The 21,230-nt window shown below is 38.6% G+C and overlaps 4 protein-coding genes across 11 annotated transcripts; 3 read left to right on the top strand and 1 right to left on the bottom strand.

The window, feature by feature from the left end:
- Window positions 1-14: 14 nt before the first annotated feature.
- On the top strand, window positions 15-8,375 carry LOC104744791 (SAC3 family protein B). 4 transcript variants are annotated; one of them, XM_087488956.1, is made up of 19 exons: window positions 15-323; window positions 691-771; window positions 935-1,018; window positions 1,169-1,261; window positions 1,494-1,589; window positions 1,892-2,056; window positions 2,373-2,495; window positions 2,710-2,907; window positions 3,229-3,447; window positions 3,536-3,783; window positions 3,952-4,052; window positions 4,160-4,375; window positions 4,470-4,697; window positions 4,774-4,865; window positions 4,950-5,043; window positions 5,135-5,227; window positions 5,335-6,212; window positions 6,285-6,402; window positions 6,487-8,375. In XM_087488956.1, the coding sequence occupies exons 1-19, from the start codon at window positions 223-225 to the stop codon at window positions 8,296-8,298; spliced, it is 5,040 nt and encodes a 1,679-aa protein (XP_087345082.1). In that variant the 5' UTR covers window positions 15-222; the 3' UTR covers window positions 8,299-8,375. The 4 variants fall into 4 exon arrangements, with proteins under 4 accessions (XP_087345082.1, XP_087345084.1, XP_087345083.1 ...); XM_087488958.1 differs by having other exon boundaries at window positions 74-323; window positions 2,710-3,137; XM_087488957.1 differs by having other exon boundaries at window positions 76-323; window positions 935-1,005.
- Window positions 8,376-9,102: 727 nt separating this feature from the next.
- On the bottom strand, window positions 9,103-11,156 carry LOC104744790 (putative protein phosphatase 2C 35). The gene is made up of 2 exons (XM_010465895.2): window positions 9,436-11,156; window positions 9,103-9,322 (listed from the first exon to the last, which is right to left on the bottom strand). Exons 1-2 carry the CDS (start codon window positions 10,342-10,344, stop codon window positions 9,191-9,193), a joined length of 1,041 nt encoding a protein of 346 aa, XP_010464197.1. The 5' UTR covers window positions 10,345-11,156; the 3' UTR covers window positions 9,103-9,190.
- Window positions 11,157-11,942: 786 nt separating this feature from the next.
- On the top strand, window positions 11,943-13,716 carry LOC104744789 (putative galacturonosyltransferase-like 4). The gene has a single exon (XM_010465894.2). The coding sequence runs from the start codon at window positions 12,347-12,349 to the stop codon at window positions 13,400-13,402; it is 1,056 nt and encodes a 351-aa protein (XP_010464196.2). The 5' UTR covers window positions 11,943-12,346; the 3' UTR covers window positions 13,403-13,716.
- A 396-nt stretch (window positions 13,717-14,112) lies between these two features.
- Window positions 14,113-18,141, top strand: LOC104744788 (protein FAR1-RELATED SEQUENCE 7). 5 transcript variants are annotated; one of them, XM_087488960.1, is made up of 3 exons: window positions 14,113-14,553; window positions 15,075-17,397; window positions 17,805-18,141. In XM_087488960.1, exon 2 carries the CDS (start codon window positions 15,092-15,094, stop codon window positions 17,381-17,383), a length of 2,292 nt encoding a protein of 763 aa, XP_087345086.1. In that variant the 5' UTR covers window positions 14,113-14,553; window positions 15,075-15,091; the 3' UTR covers window positions 17,384-17,397; window positions 17,805-18,141. The 5 variants fall into 5 exon arrangements, with proteins under 5 accessions (XP_087345086.1, XP_010464194.1, XP_010464195.1 ...); XM_010465892.3 differs by having other exon boundaries at window positions 14,189-14,553; window positions 15,070-17,392; XM_010465893.3 differs by having other exon boundaries at window positions 14,193-14,553; window positions 15,075-17,392.
- The last annotated feature ends 3,089 nt before the right edge of the window (window positions 18,142-21,230 follow it).

Raw genomic sequence — 21,230 nt, 5'->3', positions numbered from 1 at the left:
TATGAATAAGGCCCAATATTAAAACGACGTCGTTGTTTCAAAACGTAAAATAATTCTCGCCGGACGGAGAGGCGTGAGTGCAGAACACAAAATTCGATTTTTTTTTCTTTTTTTCTCTTGTTTCGACGTTAGCCGGCGACGTTATTGAACGAAGGTTGAAGGAGAAGAAGAAGAAGAAGATAAGCAGCGGTAATAATCTTAGTAAAGGAGTTTTTAGAGAGAATGGCGTTTAGGCCTTTCGGGAAGGAGTCAGGGCCGTCGGTGAGCTCTAAGCCATCGCCGTTTACGTCGTTCGGTGCTTCTGCTCCTACTCATACCACTAGGTGTGCTTTTCGATTTCTCTAATGGATGTTTCTATATGCTACAATTGGACTTTTATTCCAGTTTTTTTTTGAGGATTTTGAGATTGATTTCACGCTATGGATCTATTATTATGCTCATGATTCTTCGAGCTGTCAAATTTACATCTATCGTTGTATTGAAGTGTTTAGGATCAAGCGAATGTGACAAGTGTTGTTCAATTTTTGTATGAATTGTGTCCTGTATCACTTCGGGTATTGAAGCTCAGTTGCTTATTTTATGGCCAATGTAATTTGTAAGGTCCTTTGGAGGAGGAGCTGCGAGTTACTTCATTTTTTGCCTTTTGTTTCTCTTTAATTTTAACACTGTGAATTGGGGATTTGCTTGTAGTGATTCTTCAGTTCAACCACCGGCGTCTCAAAACCATTCAGCCTTTGCAGGACAATCTTTTGGACCTGGTGGAATTCAAAGGTTAGATAAACCAAGCTCTAATGAGGGAATGTTAGGTTGTTTGTGAGCCTCCTTAGGGCGAGCTGTTGTGCTACATCTTTGTAGACTTTTTTTTCTCAAGTTTGCTGATTATTCTATCTCCTTTACATTGTTGTAACCTGTGTATTGGAACTTTTGCTTGTAGTGGTCCTCGAGCACCGCCTCCTTCGGCTTCTCAAAACTCTCCACCCTCTTTAGGGCAACCTTACCGACCAGGTGGGGTTCAAAGGTTAGACATTATTAATTGTATTGCTTCATTTTATTTCTTTGCTCTTTCGGTTCCATGGGACTGATGATGATGTTAGGTTGGTTACTTATTCAATTAATTTTTCCTTCTACCTTAGATTCTAGCCTAAATTTTTATGGTTTTTGCTTGCAGTAGTCTTCCAATTAATCGAACACCATCTCCCTTGGCTTTTCAAAATCCCTCACCCTCCTCAGGCCAACCTTACCAATCTGGTGGAATTCACAGGTGAGGTTACTTGCTATTACGGCTCTCTTTTATTTTAATTTCATTCCTTATATGCCTGTAAAGGATATTCAGGAAAGGTCTGATCGTAATAGCTGGTGATGGGATAAACAAAAATTTCTATTTTCTTTGGCTTTGGTTATTATTATTATTTTTTCTGCTTGAATCTTCTAAATGTTGCACAGATTTTTAAGCCGAGAAAATTATAGGAAGCCTTTAATGTTATCTGTTTTAGGAGCCCGGAACCTTTCAATGGAAAAGCATGGGGTTCAGAAACTTTTCCACGTCCAAGCCCCTCTGTGAGACCTTACCAATTTCCTGGAGTTCAGAGGTAAAAGCATACGTGAAACTTTTTGACTAAGAAGAGTGTCATAATTGGCAACTGTGTTAATCACACATCTCATATGCTTTCAGTTTTCTGCAATTGAAATTATAGCAGTAGGAAGAAAGTAGAATGTGATGGAATGCTATAAGTTTTTCTGCCTAGTACACGAGGGCTTACTATGGCAGTGACTTTGAAGCTCCAAAGAGTTCATTGTCGCCGGAATGACCTTATAAGCTTTAGCAAGCAAGCTGCTGGATTGTTCTTGATGAGTTAGCTGAATTTGACCTGTTGCATTTTTTTCCTCTCAGGCCTACTTTAAATCCTCAATCGGGGCACGATGGATCAAGGAATTTCTTGAAAGATCATGGTGAACATAGTCAGGCCACGTTTCCAGCTAGTACATCTCACATTCTTTCCAGAATTGGAACTGATGCTGTTGAGATTGGTCGATCACAAGATTCAAAAAGAAAAAGGTCGCTTATGTCATTTCCTTTAGATGAAGGCCATCTATGGCACTTTCTAAAATAATCATTGTGTCTGTTCTTTATCCCTATCATATATCATTGGCTTTCTTAGTACTTGTCTATTTGCCGGGTTTGTACACCTTATGTGTTTTGCATCATGTACCTTCCTCTTTTATATTTCATAAAAAGTCTGTTGTGTGGTCTAGGTGCTAGGAAATGAGATGTATACGCATAACTGTGGGGATTAGTGAATATCATGCTTTTGAATTTTGATGTAACTAACGTCAATCTATAAAATCCTCAATTTTTTTTTTTTTTTTTGCAGTCGGTCAGATTTTCTTCCTGATCAGAATTTGGGATCTTCTCGAAGAAATCAACCGCCAGTATCAGGTTTTGAGAATGGCAACTTGGCAGATGATTTTCAGCCGCCATCTAGCCAACCTTGGATGTAAGCTTTTTTATTGTCAGTGTCATAATTTTTTCATCCCTCCCTCTCTTTTTGTTGTTGGATTTAATTTTTTTATAAGGTCATAAAATATATCACAAGTTGCGGTGTTTTTATGGATAGGAATTTGAACCATACTTGTTTATTTTGCATTTTGTGCTGATTATTACGCTATTGTCTCACTGACTTTTGAAAATTTTTTCTCATGTTTTTGTAGGCGCTCTCCGTCGTCTGTGGAGAATAATCCAATGAGGTCAAGGAGCAATCCCAATCGGTTGATTAATCAAGACCAAACCCCAAACTCTTCATTTCCCTATGCACATGAAGCAGCTGAAATTCAGGAAGCTACAAGAAGAAATTCTTCTGATAAACCTCTGGGAGACGACTCCATATTTTCTCAGCATGATTCTCGAAGGTAGAAAGCATGACACTTACTTTGTAAAGCTTATTATTTTGAATATAATCAAGGTAGACAGCACCTCGTGTCCTACATGCAAGTATGAAGGGCAGGAGAAATCAAAATTAAGAATAGAGTTACAATCCTAAGAAACTTTATCGTTAGTAAATCGGTGTACGCGTAATGGTTTCATGGAAGATTTCTACAACTAGCCTGTAAAGTCATGCTTACTCCACTTGCAGCTTTAAGTAATGCCCTCGCAACAAATCTGCTTTTCTATATCTGGTTAGATGTTCCTTAAAAGCTTTTTCTTAGTTAGGCATGCTGTTTCTGTGATAGGATTTCAACATCTCCTCCTACGTCAGGATCGAAGACATATATGCTTTCAAGAAGTTCAGATTCTCAATTTCCTGGGCAGCCCTCCTCTGTAAATAGTTTCAACAACGCGGGTAAGACAAGCAGTTCACCTGCTACAAAAAGGACGAGATCTCCACCTTTATATTCAGCTGAAGAGGATATCCAGCGAAACTCTTTCTCTTCTCAAGACTGTACGGAAGGGTAAATTGTTAAACCACACAGTACTGACTCTTTATTTTAATTTGTGGATCATTTCTTCAAGTTTTCTGAACTGTGTGGATTTTTACAGAGAAGAGCAGGCCAGGGCAAAGAGACTTGCTCGCTTCAAGGGTGAACTGGAGCCTATTGCAGACCGATCTGTTGATACTCAACTTACTAAATCATTTGTAAATAAAACTACCAAACCTCTGGACAACAAACAAATGTTCAATTCATTGGAATCAAGTAGGGATACCGGGAAGGGAGATTCCTTGTCTAATTATGAAAGCTCGGAGCAACCCTCTCTTATCATTGGTTTATGCCCTGACATGTGTCCTGGTAAGCATAAGCCTGAGACAAGCTTATAAAACGATGACTGAGCGTATATTCTTTGGTTCACATAATCTGATTAAAAAGGAATTGCGTTGCAAACAATATTTATCTTGCCCCTAACTGATGTGAATGTAGAACAAAAATAATGATGGATTTTTTTTTTCATCTTCCCAGAGTCGGAACGGGGGGAGCGTGAAAGGAAGGGCGACTTGGACCATTATGAGCGTGTGGATGGAGATAGGAACCAGACGAGCAAATCCCTTGCTGTGAAGAAAGTAAGTTCACCTTTGCTGCTTTGCATATCAATTAAGCTTCAGATTGTTTCTTAGATGACAAATACTCATTCATCGTGATGACTACTTATATATCTGCCTTTGAATAGTATACCAGGACGGCGGAGCGAGAAGCAGTTTTGATACGACCAATGCCAATCCTGCAGAATACAATGGAATATTTGCTGAGTTTGCTAGATCGACCTTACAATGAAAACTTTCTAGGCATGTACAATTTCTTATGGGATAGGATGAGAGCTATTCGTATGGATCTCAGAATGCAACATATTTTCAACCGAGAAGCTATTACTTTACTGGAGCAAATGGTTTGTTTTTCTTTTTATCTTTATATAAAGCCCATATTATATCGATATTCTGTTTTGGATGTGTGTGGTCTTACTATGGATTTTCTTGCTACAGATAAGACTTCACATCATTGCAATGCATGAGCTATGTGAATATACGAAAGGAGAGGGCTTTTCAGAGGGGTTTGATGCCCACTTGAATATTGAGCAGATGAACAAGACATCTGTGGAGTTGTTTCAAATGTATGATGATCACAGGAAGAAAGGTATAATTATTCCTACAGAGAAAGAGTTTCGTGGCTATTATGCTCTTCTCAAACTCGACAAGCATCCTGGATATAAGGTAAGTCCTTCTGGGTAAAATTTGCGGTCAGAATTTTGGCTAAGTTCTTAACCCGACAATAAATTCGTCTTGTTAGGTTGAACCTTCAGAGCTTTCTCTTGATCTTGCCAATATGACTCCAGAAATAAGGCAAACTTCAGAAGTTCTCTTTGCCCGCAATGTAGCCAGGTTGTTCCTTGAATTTTTTTTTTTCTGGTTGTTAGTTTGTTAACTGGATCTAGGTGAGTATTGATACTAGTTGTGAAATAACAGAGCTTGCAGAACTGGCAATTTCATAGCCTTCTTTCGCCTTGCACGGAAAGCAAGCTATCTTCAAGCATGTTTAATGCATGCTCACTTTTCGAAGGTAAGTGCTTATATCTTTTGTGGGTATAAAAGCTTATATTGTTGATGTGTGATTGTTTCACTGAGATCTAAGCATTATTTTGTTGCATCAGTTAAGAACTCAGGCACTCGCTTCTCTTCACTCGGGTCTTCAACAGAATCAGGGTCTCCCAGTTTCAGATACGTCAAAGTGGATAGGGATGGAGGTATTTCTTCCATCACTTCGTTGCTTGGTGTATTCCTTTTTTTTTTTTTATCTATAACAGAGAAGTTGCTAGAGGTCTTACATTTTTCTTCTGGTGATGGAATTCAGGAAGAAGACATAGAAGCCCTGTTGGAGTACCATGGCTTTTCAATAAAAGTGTTTGAAGAGCCATACATGGTAAAGGATGATCTGTTTCTCCATGTTGATAAGGATTACAAAACAAAATGCTCAAAACTTGTTCACATGAAAAAGTCAAGAACCATAGTGGAAGATGTTTCTGCTCCATCAATAGAGGAAGATGTTTCTACTCCCTCTCCATTACCCTCCTTGCTCACAGAATCAACTAAAGGACATCAACCATGTATTACCCCCCATAAACAGGAAATGCCGCCTGCTCGAAGTCTTAAGAAACAAACATCCATGCGTCTAGTTGATAACGAAATGACTGACTTCAAGACAACCTTCCTACCAGAGGAGGACAAGCCAGTGGGGACATTTGTTATAAATCCAGTGGGGCCATCTGTTATAAATCCAGTGGAGCATCAACAGAAACAAAATGACATTACATCAGCTGGTGGATTTCATTCTCCCGTGAAGCTATATTCTCCTTTTGGTTCCACTGGATTTCCTCAAACTAAATCCTGGAATTTGGAAAAGCAACCTAATGACCATAGTATTGGTATGTCTCCTGGGGAAATTAAATTTCCAATTGCACATACGAATCTTGTGCCGGGACCAGCTTTGCAACAAAGTCCGAAGTCTATGCCAATGGAGATTGTGCCTGTAACTACAATTGCAGAGTCTTCGACAAGTGTGGGAAAAGAATATGCTTTGGAAGAACCAGTACCTGAAGCTGCACTTATTAGTACCTTGGAAAAGAACTTCCATGACAATGACATTGAACAGGAAGACGAGGATGAGAATGGGGTCATCGTAAACCAGTATGATGAGGAAGTGGCGAAGGCAAAACTCAAGTTGATCATAAGGTTTGTCAGCTCCTCATGCAAATTGACAATTGATTTAGGTTATTTTTATCTTTTCTCTAATAATCTTTGCAGATTATGGAAACGGTGGGCTTCACGACAAAGTGAATTGCGGGAGCATCGACAGTTAGCAGCAGCTGCTGCACTGAATTCACTATCCCTGGGTACTCCTATCCGATTTAGCAAAACTGATGTAAGTTTCAGCATTAAAAGTCTTAAAACGCATGTACTATTATTGAGGTTGGTAGTGTAATATCGGTTTTCTCTTCATACACAGCAATCAAGGGCGTGTGATGAGTTTGACATTGATCAAGCCATGAGGAGAAGATTTGAAGAACATGAAAAATCATGGTCAAGGCTGAATATTTCAGATGTGATAGCTGATATACTAGTTGGAAGAAATCCAGAATCAAAATGCATAAGCTGGAAGGTCATCTTATGTACTCAGACTAAATCAGTAAACACAGCATCCTCTGCAAGTCAGGTTACGCATTCAGCAGCCAGTCGATGGTTATCATCAAAGCTTATGCCTTATGCAGAACATAGGCCCAACGATGATAATCTGCTGTTTTCAGCTCCTGGTGTGTCGGTATGGAACAAATGGGTTGCAAATAGGTCTGATTCAGATTTCACATGCTGTCTCTCAGTAGCTAGGGATGTGGACGCTGATAATGATATATGCGAAACAACACGTGGTGCAAGTGCAGTCCTTTTCCTTGCATCTGGAGGCCTCCCTTTGAATCTCCAGAGAGAACAGCTTAACCACATTCTCGAATCAGTACCCTGTGGTTCAGTTCTTCCCCTTCTTGTAGTGATCAGCTCATGCAATGGGGAACGCATTGAGCCTGACACTGGTATCGTCTCGGGACTTGGTCTCCATGATATTAACAAATCAAAGATAGCAAGCTTTTCCATAGTTTCTATTGCTAATAAGTCCCAAAAAGGACAGGAAGTTCATTTTTTCAACGATTCACGGCTAAGAGATGGGATTAAATGGCTGGCGAGCAATTCACCGCTGCAACCGAATCTTCATCATGTTAAACCTCGGGAACTGGTTCTGACCCATTTCAGTTTTTCCCTGGAGTTGCTTAAGCAGATGCCAGATCAGGAGGTTGGTCCTAACATCTGCATATCAGCCTTCAACGACGCATTGGAAACATCAAAAAGAAACATCACTTCTGCTGCTGAAGCAAATCCCATCGGTTGGCCTTGCCCCGAGACAATGTTGCTCGAGGATAATAGAAAAGAACGTCTAATGGTGAAGCGGTATCTTCCCAACCTGGACTGGAGCCGTGCAGAGAACATCGAACCACTCAATTCCGTGCTAGAGAGTTGTAAGCTCCCATATATTGAAGATGATTTGACATGGTTAACCGAAGGATGTGCTTCTGGTACTGAGATAGAGAACCATACGCAACGACTCGAGGGATGCTTAGTTGAGTACTTAACACAGAGAAGCAATCTTATGGGAGTCTCATTAGCTACCAAAGAAACAGGAGTGATGCTCGAAAGAAACACTAGACTCGAACTCCATAACTCAAGCCGCTACCATATCATCCCTAGATGGATTGGTATCTTCCAGAGGATCTTCAACTGGCGGATAATGGGTTTGTCTGATTCATCGTCTTCCTCAGCTTACGTACTGAACTCTGATCTCACCATGTCAACTTCAAGCTACGCAGATAAATTCTTGTCTGAAGATGCATCATACCAATCTTCTCCTCCAAATATTCCATTGCTTCATGAAATGATCCAAATCAGCTGCAGCCCCTTCGAGTCGTCTCCTCCATATGAACACAAAGGCCAGAGAGTTGTTGAACCAGTACAGACAGAAACGCTTATTGATGATAATAGAGACATAGACGAGTCGATGTTGGAGAAGAGCAGAGAAGCTTGTGGAAGGATTGATCTGATGATAACTGAGGATGATGAGTTAGCTGATGAAACCGAGAGATCATGGAGAAGTAAAGGTAAAGAAGCTGAGAAGAAGACGATAAAGGAGAGAGAGAGTGAGAGACTAGATGAATTGTTGGAGAAATGTAACTTAGTACAGAATAGCATAGCCGAGAAGCTCTGTATTTACTTCTGATTTGTTTCATTCAACCCTTTGTTTAGTGATTGTTGTAGCATGTCAGTTTTTGTCAAAATACGTGTCATCAGTTCGCAGTCGTTGGCTCCCCCATACGCAAATTTTGGCGCGTGAAACTACAACGAGCGCGTGAAACTAAAAATTCTTAGGCGCTATTTATAGTTACATTACTAAATTTGTAACATGATGAAAAATTTATGTCTAAACCCCTAAACGGCTAAACCCCATAGATACGGTCCCTCTGGATCCAACCTCTCGGAGGTACTCTTCACCACCCTGCCATGTTTCATCAACTCTGTCGCGCAGCACAGTCCATCTCTTCACATCTTCACAGTTCAAGGTGACAACATGGTGAGTTTCTCCTTGCCACACCAGGGGAATACACAAAAGTCTTCTTCTTCTTGTTCTCCTGTGACAGTAATCTTATTAAATAGGCCAAAAGGCCCGCATTTACCCTACCAATTTTGATCCACGGCGACACTGCTTTAGATTGGTCATATATGAAGGAATTGCTATAGAGAGTCTCATGTCTTTGTAAACAGTATTTCTTGTTTCTTTCTGTTGTTTTCCTTTAAATCTAAAGGCAATTAGTTGATGATTTCTAGTAAATCATCGGCGGGCTTTTTCAATAATGTTTTTTCATTCTATAATTTGGAAAAAAACAAAACAAACATGAAAAACTTGTCTGTGTCGTCAATATCTTATTCTCAGCAACAAGCAACGTTTTAAAGCAAATAGCGTAGTAAACACGTCATTTACTCTTGGTAAGAGAAGCTCATATACGAAACCGAGAGAGAGAAAGCATTACTTTAAACATCTGCTATATAGAAGGAATCTGTGACAATACAGTACAGAATCAAACAAAGGGGCAAATAGGAATTTGAATCATTCATTAAGACAGCTTTTTAATCTGTACAATGATAATTGTGATATCATCTGTCCTATTCTCATGTTCCAACCACAGTTTGTACGATTCTGCTGCCGCTGCAGCACATCCATCGCGCGGATCAGCGTATCTCCCCACCTGCAAAACATCATTCCCAACCACATTCAGACCACAACACAACTATTAAAAACATGATTCTACATAAAAACATATTTTGAGGTCTCCAAAGGGTTTTTGTTGTTAATTCTTACCATATCAACAACAGCTTGGCTTGGAAGAAACTCGAAAATCCCATCGCTAGCAACAACGAAAAACAAATGGTTAGGCGAAAGATGAACCATTGACACTTCTGGTTCCGCAGTAACTCCAATGCTCTCAGCTGTAAAATCTCCAACACTCCTTGTGAAAGCAGTTCCCGGATACATCCCGTTTTGTACCCAAAGTCTCGGCGGATCCCCTCCTTCGCTCTCTTCGTTAGCCCATGTCTGTATATTCGGATCTTTCAATCCTTCCACTTGATCAACACTCAGCACTCTAGCTCCACACGCTTTCACCCTCTCGCATTCATCTTTCCTAAAAGGCGTTTGATCATAAGACAAATCCTCTGCTAAAATCCTGTTCCTGTCTTTAACAGCAAGAACCGCCCTCGAATCCCCTACATTAGCAACATAAATCTTATCCCCAACAACAAGAACCGTAATGGCAGTAGTACCACTCATCGAATCATCGATTTCACTATCGTGTAACTCCTCATTCACCCTTAAAAACGCAGACTTGTAAGCTTTCTCTGGATCCTCAAGCAGAGTTGGGTCTTCAGACAACATTTCAACAACCCTCTCCTTGACGAAATTGGAACACTGCGTACCGAACACGCCGTGACCATCAAACACACCGAAGAAATGAACATTTGGGTTACCTTGAAGCTCGGTTTTGATGCAGTAAGTGTCTTGATTCTCTTTATCAGGTGAATCAGGGTAATAGCCTCGCTGAGATAACACAGAGTAAACCATGTCGAAATTAGGAGAAGGAACGTGAATAGATCCAAGAGGTTTCTGATCTTTCCCTTTGACAACACCATTGGCTCCAACAGGTCCACGAGAATCTCCATCTGATGATGACGATGGGTACCGGCTACAACATTTGCATTGAACACAACCCATAACGCACAAGAACACCAAAAAAAAAACAGAATTCTAAAAAAAAATCGCAACTTTTTTTATCTTTTTAGCTCGGAGGGGTTAGAACAAGAAATCTCCAGGAAAATAAAAATCGTGGGATACAACAATGGCGTAGAGAAAAGTGTAGGGTTTTGCAGATGTCATCGTGTTAAACGCGGCAAGGAAAGAAGCAAAGGGGGAAAGAAGAGATTCACACCTAAAGTTAGAATCTTTTTGAGATGGAGAAAACAGAGGAAGAGGAAGAAGGGAAAAGTTCGTAACTTTATCTTGTTGGGGATGGTTTTGTGTTCGAATTCTTCTTTCTTACACCTTCGTGGTCTTCCTCAAACCCCCCTCAAAAGGGTTATTTCGTCAACAACCCTTTTAAGAGAAAGCGTCAAAATTTTTTTGAGAGAAACCCTAAAAAGTGCAGAAGCAGAGATGAATTTTGTTCGAAAAGAAACAAGAATGATGAAGATGAAGAAGATAGATAGAGAGAGAGAGATGAATGTGGTGGGTTTGGTGGATCCGACGGATGATGGAGTACACGGGTGGGTTTGGCCTCTCTGCCACAGCCGCGCACGAATTCCCAAATCAAACCAAAAAAACTCTTTTTTTGACAAAATCGATGAATATTATTTTCTCTTTTTTTCTTTTTTCCCCGAGAGAGACAGAGAGATGAGATTATTCAACTTTTCTCGTTTGTTTTACCCCCGTAACGGGTCGGGTTTCTCGACCCGATCAATAATAAACCTAACGGGCCTGACGTCTTATTGGGCCCTAACTAGTTCGGCACATTTCTTCTTGGGATTTTTTGTTTTCTTTCATTCATAAGAACAAATGAGCAAATTGATTAAAACTGATTTCTTAATTCTCAACTAATAAAACTATAACATCTCTCTAATATATAACATGGTGAGTCCAAAAAATTCACAGTGCAACATTGAAGTAGAGAAATAAATCTTGTAGCAGAAAGATTCGATTTGCGATTTCTATTTTTTGTCTTATCTGCAAATGTCTATTATTGGTGAAAGAATAAGTTCCAAGTCCTAACTCAAATTTTTCTATTTGTCGCAATGACGAGTCTTACGTATACAACTGGCGTTTACCAAACATCGTATCTTTGTCGTTTTTGGAAAAGCCAACTCACATTATCAGTAATTGAATGCACTTTTTTTTGTAATCGAAAGATCTTCTCTGGTCCATAAATTATAATTTATTCTTGCACACGTATTCTTCTTAATAGCTCTTCTTCACATGACTACTACGGTTTTGTTATGTCATGTCCAAAGTCATTGCTTACACATTGCAGTAGACCAGTTCAGTGTCCGTTTTATCTGTAATGAACCAAGTGTATACTAAATTATGGATATATGCAGAGACACTAGTTAAGCTTTTCACCACTAAGACGCTGAATATGTCCGATCCATACAACATTCAACTCTCTAACTTTGAAATGCATAAGAATATTTGTTGTTTGTGATAAAAAGTTTGTTATTCTATTTTTGGTACCAATTTCTTTTTTTTTCAAAAGTTTTCAGCCGGCGCATTGAACTAAAAAGGATATGACAGCAAAGCAAATAGATCAGTACAATCTTGTCCTAAAAATAAGCCATAATTTTTTTTTTTTTGTCCAAGAAAAAACATATACCAGTTTGCTAAGAATCTAAGGAAGAAGAAACAAAATCTAAAAATTATCTCCGGTTTCATTGGGACAAAAACAGACTTGTCTTGTTCCTATTTCATAGGAAATTTAGGATTCTTTTGAGACAAAGATTGTGTGGGAGAAACAGTCCGAAGTTCAATCTCTTCCCTACATTTCGACTGCTAATAAAACAAGCCTCTCCCCAAACCCTTTATTCTAGCCCCCTCCCTAAACAAATGGCTCTATTAACTAATTCATCTCTTTAACTTGTAATGATAAACCCTTTTTTTTAATAAAAAATAAAAAATAAAAAAAGTGAAAAAAATAATAAAAGAGTTCACCTGAGAAATTAGGTTCAGGATGGCCTCAAGGAGCCTCTCCTATACACAACTCCTAGGCCTCCTGTCCTTTATCCTCCTCCTCTTGGTCACAACCACAATGGCGGTTCGTGTTGGAGTCATTCTTCATAAACCCTCTGCTCCAACTCTCCCTGTTTTCAGAGAAGCCCCAGCTTTTAGAAACGGTGATCAATGCGGAACCCTTGAGGCTGATCAAATCCATATCGCCATGACTCTCGACACAAACTACCTCCGTGGGACAATGGCAGCCGTTTTGTCTCTCCTTCAGCATTCAACTTGTCCTGAAAACCTCTCTTTTCATTTCCTCTCCCTCCCTCATTTCGAAAACGACCTCTTCACCAGCATCAAATCGACCTTTCCTTACCTCAACTTCAAGATTTATCAGTTCGATCCAAACCTCGTCCGCAGCAAAATCTCTAAATCCATCAGGCAAGCCCTCGACCAGCCGCTGAACTACGCGAGAATCTACCTCGCGGACATCATCCCTAGCAACGTAGACCGGATCATCTACCTAGACTCTGACCTCGTTGTGGTAGACGACATAGAGAAGCTCTGGCATGTGGAGATGGAAGGTAAAGTCGTGGCAGCTCCCGAGTACTGCCACGCAAACTTCACGTACTATTTCACAAAAGCCTTCTGGTCAGACCCGGTGCTTGTGAAAGTACTCGAAGGGAAACGCCCGTGTTACTTCAACACAGGGGTGATGGTAGTTGATGTAAACAAATGGAGGAAAGGATCATACACACAGAAGGTAGAAGAGTGGATGACGATTCAAAAGCAAAAGAGAATATACCATTTGGGATCACTACCTCCGTTTCTGCTCATATTCGCCGGTGATATAAAAGCGGTTAACCATAGATGGAACCAGCACGGTCTCGGAGGTGATAATTTCGAAGGAAGATGTAGAACGTTGCATCCTGGTCCAATAAGTCTTCTTCATTGGAGCGGGAAAGGGAAGCCATGGTTGAGACTAGATTCAAGAAAGCCTTGTATCGTTGATCATCTATGGGCACCATATGATCTATACCGTTCATCAAGACATTCATTAGAAGAGTAGAGGGCAAAAAGACAACAAAACACATTTTAAAACCATGGCACATAAATAGGAGAGGAGAAGATACAACAACAAAGCAGGGGTTTTTAGCGACGAGGCAAAAAAATGTTCATTACGAGTGAAAGAAAGTGTAATGTTAACACAATACATTGTGCATTTGAGAGCTCAGTGTGTGTTTCAACACAAGAGATGGTATTATCATCATTTTTTTCTTCTTCACTCTCTTTGATTCAACCTTTAGAATATTCCGCGTGTAATGTACATAGGTACCCAAAACAAAATTGGAGGATTCAATTCATTTTTTGTTCAATTCAAAATCTTTCTAGTATTATCTGATACTACTAAAAAAACAGAGCATCGAATCATCTAAATTGTTTAGAAATCATCGAAATTTCGAAACTTTATCACAAAAACAAATCGATCAAACACAGAAACAAGCTACACCGTTTCGAATTCCGGATACAGAGAGTGATCGAAGTCAGCGTAGCCAATATTTACCAGGATAGGGCGATATAGAGACGTCTCGCTCTGCTCTGCTCTGGTCGGGTTTTGGAGAGAAGAAGATACTGTTCGGACGAAACAGAGATTCCCTGATCGTCCGGTTCGATTTGTATCCTCCGGGGATAGTAAATGTGTTTCCTTTTTGTTAAATCTGTTAAAAAAGGTGACTTTTTTATTTTGTTAATGAGAATGAGTTGGAGACAAATGGTGGTGGTACCATGTCCTTTGGAAAGTTAATTTAATTTGTTTTGTGTAATCTTTTTAAGTAATCAAATCGCTTTGTTTATTATTTACATCAAAATCTTAAATATTTGGTCAATTGACGGATAAAAAAGGAAGCTTTTTTGCTTTGCTTGCTTCTTCTCTCTCCCTCTCTCTCTCTCTCCTCTCTGTATCTGTGTCTATCTATCTTCTTCTTCTTCGTTTCAATCCCTAAATTGTGTATCTTCTTCGTTGCAAATCACCTCTACAAGGATAATGGTGACGGTCAAGAATTGAGACTCGTTATAAGTGAAGTCTAATTAATCGCCACACCAAACCATTTGAACCCTTCCGAGCTCTGTCTCGCAATCTCCGTCGTTATTAAAGAAAAGGGTTTTGCTGCTTCTCTCTGTTTCGGTGGTCTCTCTGTTTGCTTCGATGGACATGGAGAGGTAATCTTTGGAATAAACAAATCCATTTTGCTAATTTGTGTTTCGTTATGTTTTTTTATAATCTCTCTTCTCTGTTTCCTTGGAATTTTATTTCTTCTTCTGGTGTTGTTTGCTTGCAATTGGATTAGATGTGAGGGTTTTGATTAATATGCACTTCCCTGCTTTTGTTTGATTCTCTATTCTCATTGTTTCTTCTTTTAAAGTTTTCCATTTTAGCGATTTTTGTTACATAAGAAGTAAGAAACTAAGAATGTGTAAAAATGATTTAGAGATCTAAGCTTAATGGGATGAGATCAGATAGTAGTGTCTTCCAATCCAATTCAGTATTAATCTGTATCAGTTTTGTATTTACTGTTTCTGTGTCTGTGTCCAACATTTATTACTTCTCATTTCAATTTATTCACATGGCACTGAAGGCTAATAATTGTTCCTAGAATAACGTCTAGTTTAGGTTTTAGCATCATTGACATTAGTTGGATAGTAGATAACTGTCGTTTACTTTTTGGTTTGATGCAGTGCAGATACTGAGCCTAACAACATGGTTGTCAAAGCTTACCCATTAGGTATGCGGATTATGAATAACAATGGCATTGGTGAAGATGAAGGAGACTCTGGAGTTGAACCGTATATTGGACTAGAGTTTGACACTGCAGAGGAAGCAAGGGACTACTACAATTCTTATGCTACGAGGACTGGTTTTAAGGTTAGGACGGGTCAGTTGTATAGATCGAGGACCGATGGAACAGTTTCTTCGAGGAGGTTTGTTTGCTCTAAGGAAGGTTTTCAGCTTAATTCAAGAACCGGGTGTCCTGCGTTTATCAGAGTGCAGCGACGAGATACTGGCAAATGGGTTCTTGATCAGATTCAGAAAGAGCATAACCATGAGCTTGGAGGTCATGTAGAGGAGACTACTCCTCGTCCTTCAGTGCAACAGAGAGCACCGACTCCCACGAAGCTAGGCATATCGGTTCCACATAGACCCAAGATGAAAGTTGTTGATGAGGCTGATAAAGGAAGGTCATGCCCTTCTGGTGTGATCTCTTTTAAGCGCTTCAAAGGAGCTGAAGAGAGTGATGTGCAAACGCAGCCCAAGGCTACTGAACCCTATGCAGGGTTGGAGTTCAGCTCAGCTAATGAAGCTTGCCAGTTTTATCAAGCGTATGCAGAAGTTGTAGGTTTTAGAGTTCGGATAGGTCAGTTGTTTCGATCAAAAGTCGACGGATCGATTACATCAAGAAGATTTGTCTGTTCAAAAGAAGGGTTTCAGCATCCTTCGAGAATGGGCTGTGGAGCTTACATGAGGATCAAAAGACAAGACTCTGGAGGTTGGATAGTGGATCGTCTCAATAAAGATCATAATCATGAGCTTGAACCGGGAAAGAAGAATGCTGGTATGAAAAAGATAACAGAAGATGTGACAGGAGGGTTGGATTCTGTGGATCTTATTGAACTAAACGACTTCAGCAATCACATCAGTAAAGCCAGAGAAAACACCATAGGAAAGGAATGGTATCCATTGCTTTTTGATTACTTTCAGTCAAAACAGGCAGAAGACATGGGATTCTTTTACGCCGTCGAGCTTGATAGTAATGGAAGCTGCATGAGCATCTTTTGGGCAGATAGCAGATCAAGATTTGCCTGCAGCCAGTTTGGTGATGCTGTTGTGTTTGATACTTCATATAGAAAAGGAGAATACTCTGTTCCGTTTGCTATGTTTATTGGTTTTAATCACCATAGGCAACCCGTGCTTCTCGGGGGTGCTTTAGTTGCTGATGAATCTAAAGAGGCTTTCTCATGGTTGTTTCAGACATGGCTTCGTGCCATGTCAGGGCGTCGTCCGAGATCTATTGTAGCTGATCAAGACTTGCCTATCCAACAAGCAGTGGCTCAAGTCTTTCCCGGGGCACATCACCGGTTCTCAGCGTGGCAAATAAGGTCTAAAGAACGAGAGAATCTCAGGTCATTCCCGAATGAATTCAAGTACGAGTACGAGAAATGTTTATACCAGTCGCAGACAACGGTCGAGTTTGACACTATGTGGAGTGCTTTGGTAAACAAGTACGGCCTTAGGGATAACATGTGGCTCAGAGAAATATATGAAAAACGAGAGAATTGGGTACCGGCATATCTAAGAGCCAGTTTCTTTGGTGGAATCCCTGTAAACGGCACCTTCGAGCCATTTTACGGAACTTCTCTTAATTCTCTAACGTCTCTCAGGGAGTTCATCTCGCGGTATGAGCAAGGACTAGAGCAGCGCCGTGAAGAGGAACGCAAAGAGGATTTCAATTCTTATAACTTGCAGCCGTTTCTACAAACGAAAGAACCCGTTGAAGAACAATGCAGAAGGTTGTACACGCTCACCATTTTCAGAATTTTCCAGAGCGAGCTTGCTCAATCTTATAATTACCTTGGTTTAAAGACCTATGAGGAAGGAGCTATCAGCAGGTTTCTGGTGAGGAAATGTGGGAACGAGAATGAGAAGCACGCGGTGACTTTCAGTGCATCGAATCTCAATGCAAGCTGCAGTTGTCAGATGTTTGAGTACGAAGGGCTTCTGTGCAGACATATCTTGAAAGTGTTCAACCTCTTAGACATTCGAGAACTCCCATCTCGATATATACTGCATCGGTGGACCAAAAACGCGGAGTTTGGGTTTGTACGCGATGTAGAATCAGGCGTGACTTCTCAGGACCTTAAGGCCTTGATGATCTGGAGCCTGAGGGAAGCAGCTTCGAAGTATATAGAGTTTGGGACATCTTCTCTGGAGAAGTATAAGCTTGCATATGAGATCATGCGTGAGGGTGGGAAGAAACTGTGTTGGCAGAGATGAGGAAACCAAGTAAGGTCATTGTCCTGATTCTCTTAAATTTGTTTCTCGAGTTTATAATCTGAATATCGAAATCTTCAAAAGCTTGTGTCGTGGTCCTTCTCAGTTTCTTTCATTTGGGTTGTGTTGTTGCCTCATCGGCTGCAGACTTCTCCCTCTGTTATGCCTCCTTATGAATTAACACTGTTTCATTTATGTCTGAGCTCTTGGATCATTTTTGCCATTATATTCAGTTTATAGTTCAGCAGTTAATGACACTCGGGCTTAATATTGTATAAAGGATTGATCCTGAGTCCTGACAGATGCAGTATAAAATTGCTTTAGTGAGACAACTTAATTTGGTAGAAAGGTTGAATATTTTCTACCTAACCAGTCGACATACACATAGACAACTTCATTCAAGACTTCATTTCCTCTGTTACAGATTGAAAAACCAAGAAGACGATGAAGCCTTACTTTATTAGAGATGATGGAATTCGGGCCGCCAATGTAAATCCTAACCCTTCTGTTAACTTAAAATCATCAGACAAGGAGGTGGCAGTGGAGTGGTCGTCGAAGTGGTGTGGCCAATTGTATTCATTGATAAAATCGGTGGGTTTAGTGACCACATGTATGTTCGTTCTCGTGTTTTGTTCACGTTTTGTTTCCTTAAAAAATCCTAGGAAAGTGAATAACCTACCAACTTAGAATTTTTGGAAGATTTGGACATTTTGGAAGTTCTTTTTTTTTTAACAACAAGAGAACGACATTTTGGAAGTTCATACATATGAATCTAGTAGAAACTTAGGACGTTTGATAAGCAAAAAAATGACGATGAAGCCTTTATTATGTTGTGTATATATTATATATCATATAAAAAACAACAAATTAAAAAAAAAATATAAGAACAAGAGATTAAAGAACCTAACTAATTATCGGTGTGTGTGATTAGGTAATACACTGAGTTAAAAAAAAATTGGGGAAAAAAAGAAAAAGAAAAAGCAAAATATATGGGAAGGGCAAGAAAATAAAAGAATATATGAAACTTAACTACATGACATCGTCGTGTATGCGGTATATTTGGCGTCGCAATATTCGTCCATCAGCCATATCTAGATACGCCGATCGAAGCTTAAGAACATTTTGATTTTGGACTTGAAGCGTTGTTGAGACCGAGCTGATCCATGAGCAGTGACGATCGTGACTATGTGTATTGAAAAGGGCATTTGCCGAGCCACAAAAGACAAAATAGTAAAAAAATTGTAATGCCATATAGTAAAAAATTGTAATGCCATATTTTTTAGTTAGGTTATGTATTTTAGTTTGAAAATGTGTTTACATTTTTTTCTAAAAAAATTATGATATTCTGTTTGTTATTAGTTCTTCTTATTTCATATTTTTAAAAATTTTATTTGTATTAATAGAGTATTATATAATGTATTAAATGTTTGAAAGTAAAATGAAAAATCACATGAAAGTTGAAAATTTGTATCTAAATTTTATACGAAAATATATTTTTAATGAACTAACAAAATGCTAACGTGACAATAAAAATAGATGATATCATTTCTGAGAGTCTATATTATGTGTTATAAAACACTACAAGAGATTTATTAGATAACGTCAGTTTATTAACGTCACTTCAATAAACAATGTAAAGATTAAAAAAAAGAAGGAATTTAACATTGTTAATTAAACTGAAGTAAACAAACCAACGGTAAGGTATGAACTTATTTCTAGAGAAAGCTTCGTGTAAATATGATAAAAATTAGGTCAATAAATCGAGATCTCAAAACTGTGTTGATTCAATTCTGGGACGCAAATTTTTTAAGTCAGTTATAAACTGTAGTTAAGTTAAATTAAAACCGACTTTAAAAGCTTTTTTTTGTAGTGAAAACACATACGTAAAAATATTTTACTTATGTTTTATTCATATTTTACATATGTTTTTTCTTATTTTTTGTTAATATTTGCTTAACATTTTAAAGAACCAAAAAATAACTAATTTGTTGCTATATATAAATAATCACACCTATAATTTATATTTATATAAAATTTTATGTAAACTATAATGTATTAAACAATCAAACAATCTATATATATAGATGATTTGATCATAGTCACAAAATAGTATAAATAAATAAATAATTAAAAATACATATCATCTACGTATTGTATGAATAACCATTGTATTATATTGTTTTAACATTTTTTAATAACAAATTGCCATATATTTGTATTCGTCTTAAACCTATATGAACCTAAGCAGGGGGCACTGTCCATCAGTGTTTGTCATGATCTGAGTCAAGTTCAGAATGTAGAGCCCTTCGGTCACTGTAGTAGGAAACTCACCGTACCGGAGCAGTAGCTGATGAATATCCATCGTATCAAGCCAACCGTTTCTAGAAGTTTGAGGAAGTTGCACGATATCTTGAAAAAAAAAAAAAGAAAAACAATATAATTGTTGATAGACGAGAAGAAGAGAATAGTAACTATAAAGTTGTATAACTCTGTGTAATTAAAATTTATTGGACATTTACCTTCGTTTGCGTTTGCGTGAGCAAAATTCTGCAAATTATTCATCGTCATCTTGCAAAACAATATTGTTGTAAATTTGTAATTAATTAAGAACTAAAATGTGTTTTGGTAAGAACTAGTGGTGTTTTGTAAATGTGTTTGTAAGAATGATATGATGTGATTTTTCCTCTGTGTTGTAGCATTATTTATACCCATTACGATGCGCGTTCTTGCTTCAATATAGATCAGCTTGCATGTCTTTATCAACTTTTCAATATAAGTCAAAAGTTTGTCATTCTTTTTTTTTTTTGGTGTGAGAAAAGTTTGTCATTCTTACATCTATGATCTATTCACCATCCTCTATGCACTAATGTAATTATTAGACCAAATTAGAATGCCGTGTTTGTTTTACGCTTCCTTTTTTCTTATCGTTGCTGTAAATTCTTACCTTTTTTTTTCCGTCCATAGCATCAACTTCATCAAGTTGTTAGTATTTAGTAATGCTTTCTACTTATATATTTTGGTAGGTTGTTGAATCCTCTCGCTATGCGCACTAAGCTCATCAAAATCATCAATTCCACGAACTTGCCAATGCTTTTTTTCTGTGTTTGTGCCATTCCTTCGTTGTCTTTAGCGTGAATTAATCTGTACGTAATCCCTGGTCTGAATCAAACTTGAACCAGCGTCAAACCAGATTTTGATCAAGCAAATCAGGCACGTACGCTTGCTGGAAAACATAGTCACCTGAAAAGATTTTCTTTACACTAGCTAGGGCTTTTGCTTTATCATTGTTTTCAACAAGAAGATATCTATATATATCATTTTCTTGCGACCCAAGTCATCTGTAGATTAAAAAGCCACCTTGCTGAAAACATTGTCACCTTAGGGACAATGTAATTAAAAGTCACTAGGTAAATCATTATCGAGTTCTCACTATCTATCGTATTGAACTTTTTGCAGCATGACTTTCAAGAACAACATTACATATATAAACAGAGAACTAAACGATCTAAGATGGATATATAATCTTTAACAAACAAAAAGGAAGTAACGAAAAGTTAGGAGAGGCAGAAGCGAATTAAGGAGAAAGAAACTTCAACTTTCATTGACCAACCATTCGTTAATTATATAATAAACCTAGCAAAGGCTTTAGATTAAACTAGATTTAAGACAATTTAATTTGTTATCTCATCACGCAGTAGTCATTGGTTTTTTGAACTTAACAACAACGCACTGATGGGAATGTTTTGTTGTCTTTTGGAGAAAGCAGACTTGCTCGGCTCTCTTTGCCATAAGAGCTAGGTGATACGAGGCTCTCTACGTATGTATCGGCCTCGAATCCAACACCTTCCTT

This window comes from Camelina sativa, chromosome 15 (assembly GCF_030686135.1).
Source record: "Camelina sativa cultivar CO46 ecotype springtype chromosome 15, ASM3068613v1".
Classification (NCBI taxonomy): domain Eukaryota; kingdom Viridiplantae; phylum Streptophyta; class Magnoliopsida; order Brassicales; family Brassicaceae; genus Camelina; species Camelina sativa.
Note: the sequence above shows the minus strand (reverse complement) of the source record. Positions and strands in the feature narration are given on the sequence as shown.

Excerpts from the sequence above, each read along its gene's own strand:
- LOC104744791 (XM_087488956.1), top strand. The coding sequence starts at position 223 with ATGGCGTTTAGGCCTTTCGGGAAGGAGTCAGGGCCGTCGGTGAGCTCT. Across the intron at positions 4,376-4,469 it reads TTACTTTACTGGAGCAAATG|ATAAGACTTCACATCATTGC; the intron begins GTTTGTTTTTCT and ends TTCTTGCTACAG. Across the intron at positions 6,403-6,486 it reads TCCGATTTAGCAAAACTGAT|CAATCAAGGGCGTGTGATGA; the intron begins GTAAGTTTCAGC and ends CTTCATACACAG.
- LOC104744790 (XM_010465895.2), bottom strand. The coding sequence starts at position 10,344 with ATGGGTTGTGTTCAATGCAAATGTTGTAGCCGGTACCCATCGTCATCA. Across the intron at positions 9,323-9,435 it reads GCCAAGCTGTTGTTGATATG|GTGGGGAGATACGCTGATCC; the intron begins GTAAGAATTAAC and ends GATGTTTTGCAG.
- LOC104744789 (XM_010465894.2), top strand. The coding sequence starts at position 12,347 with ATGGCCTCAAGGAGCCTCTCCTATACACAACTCCTAGGCCTCCTGTCC.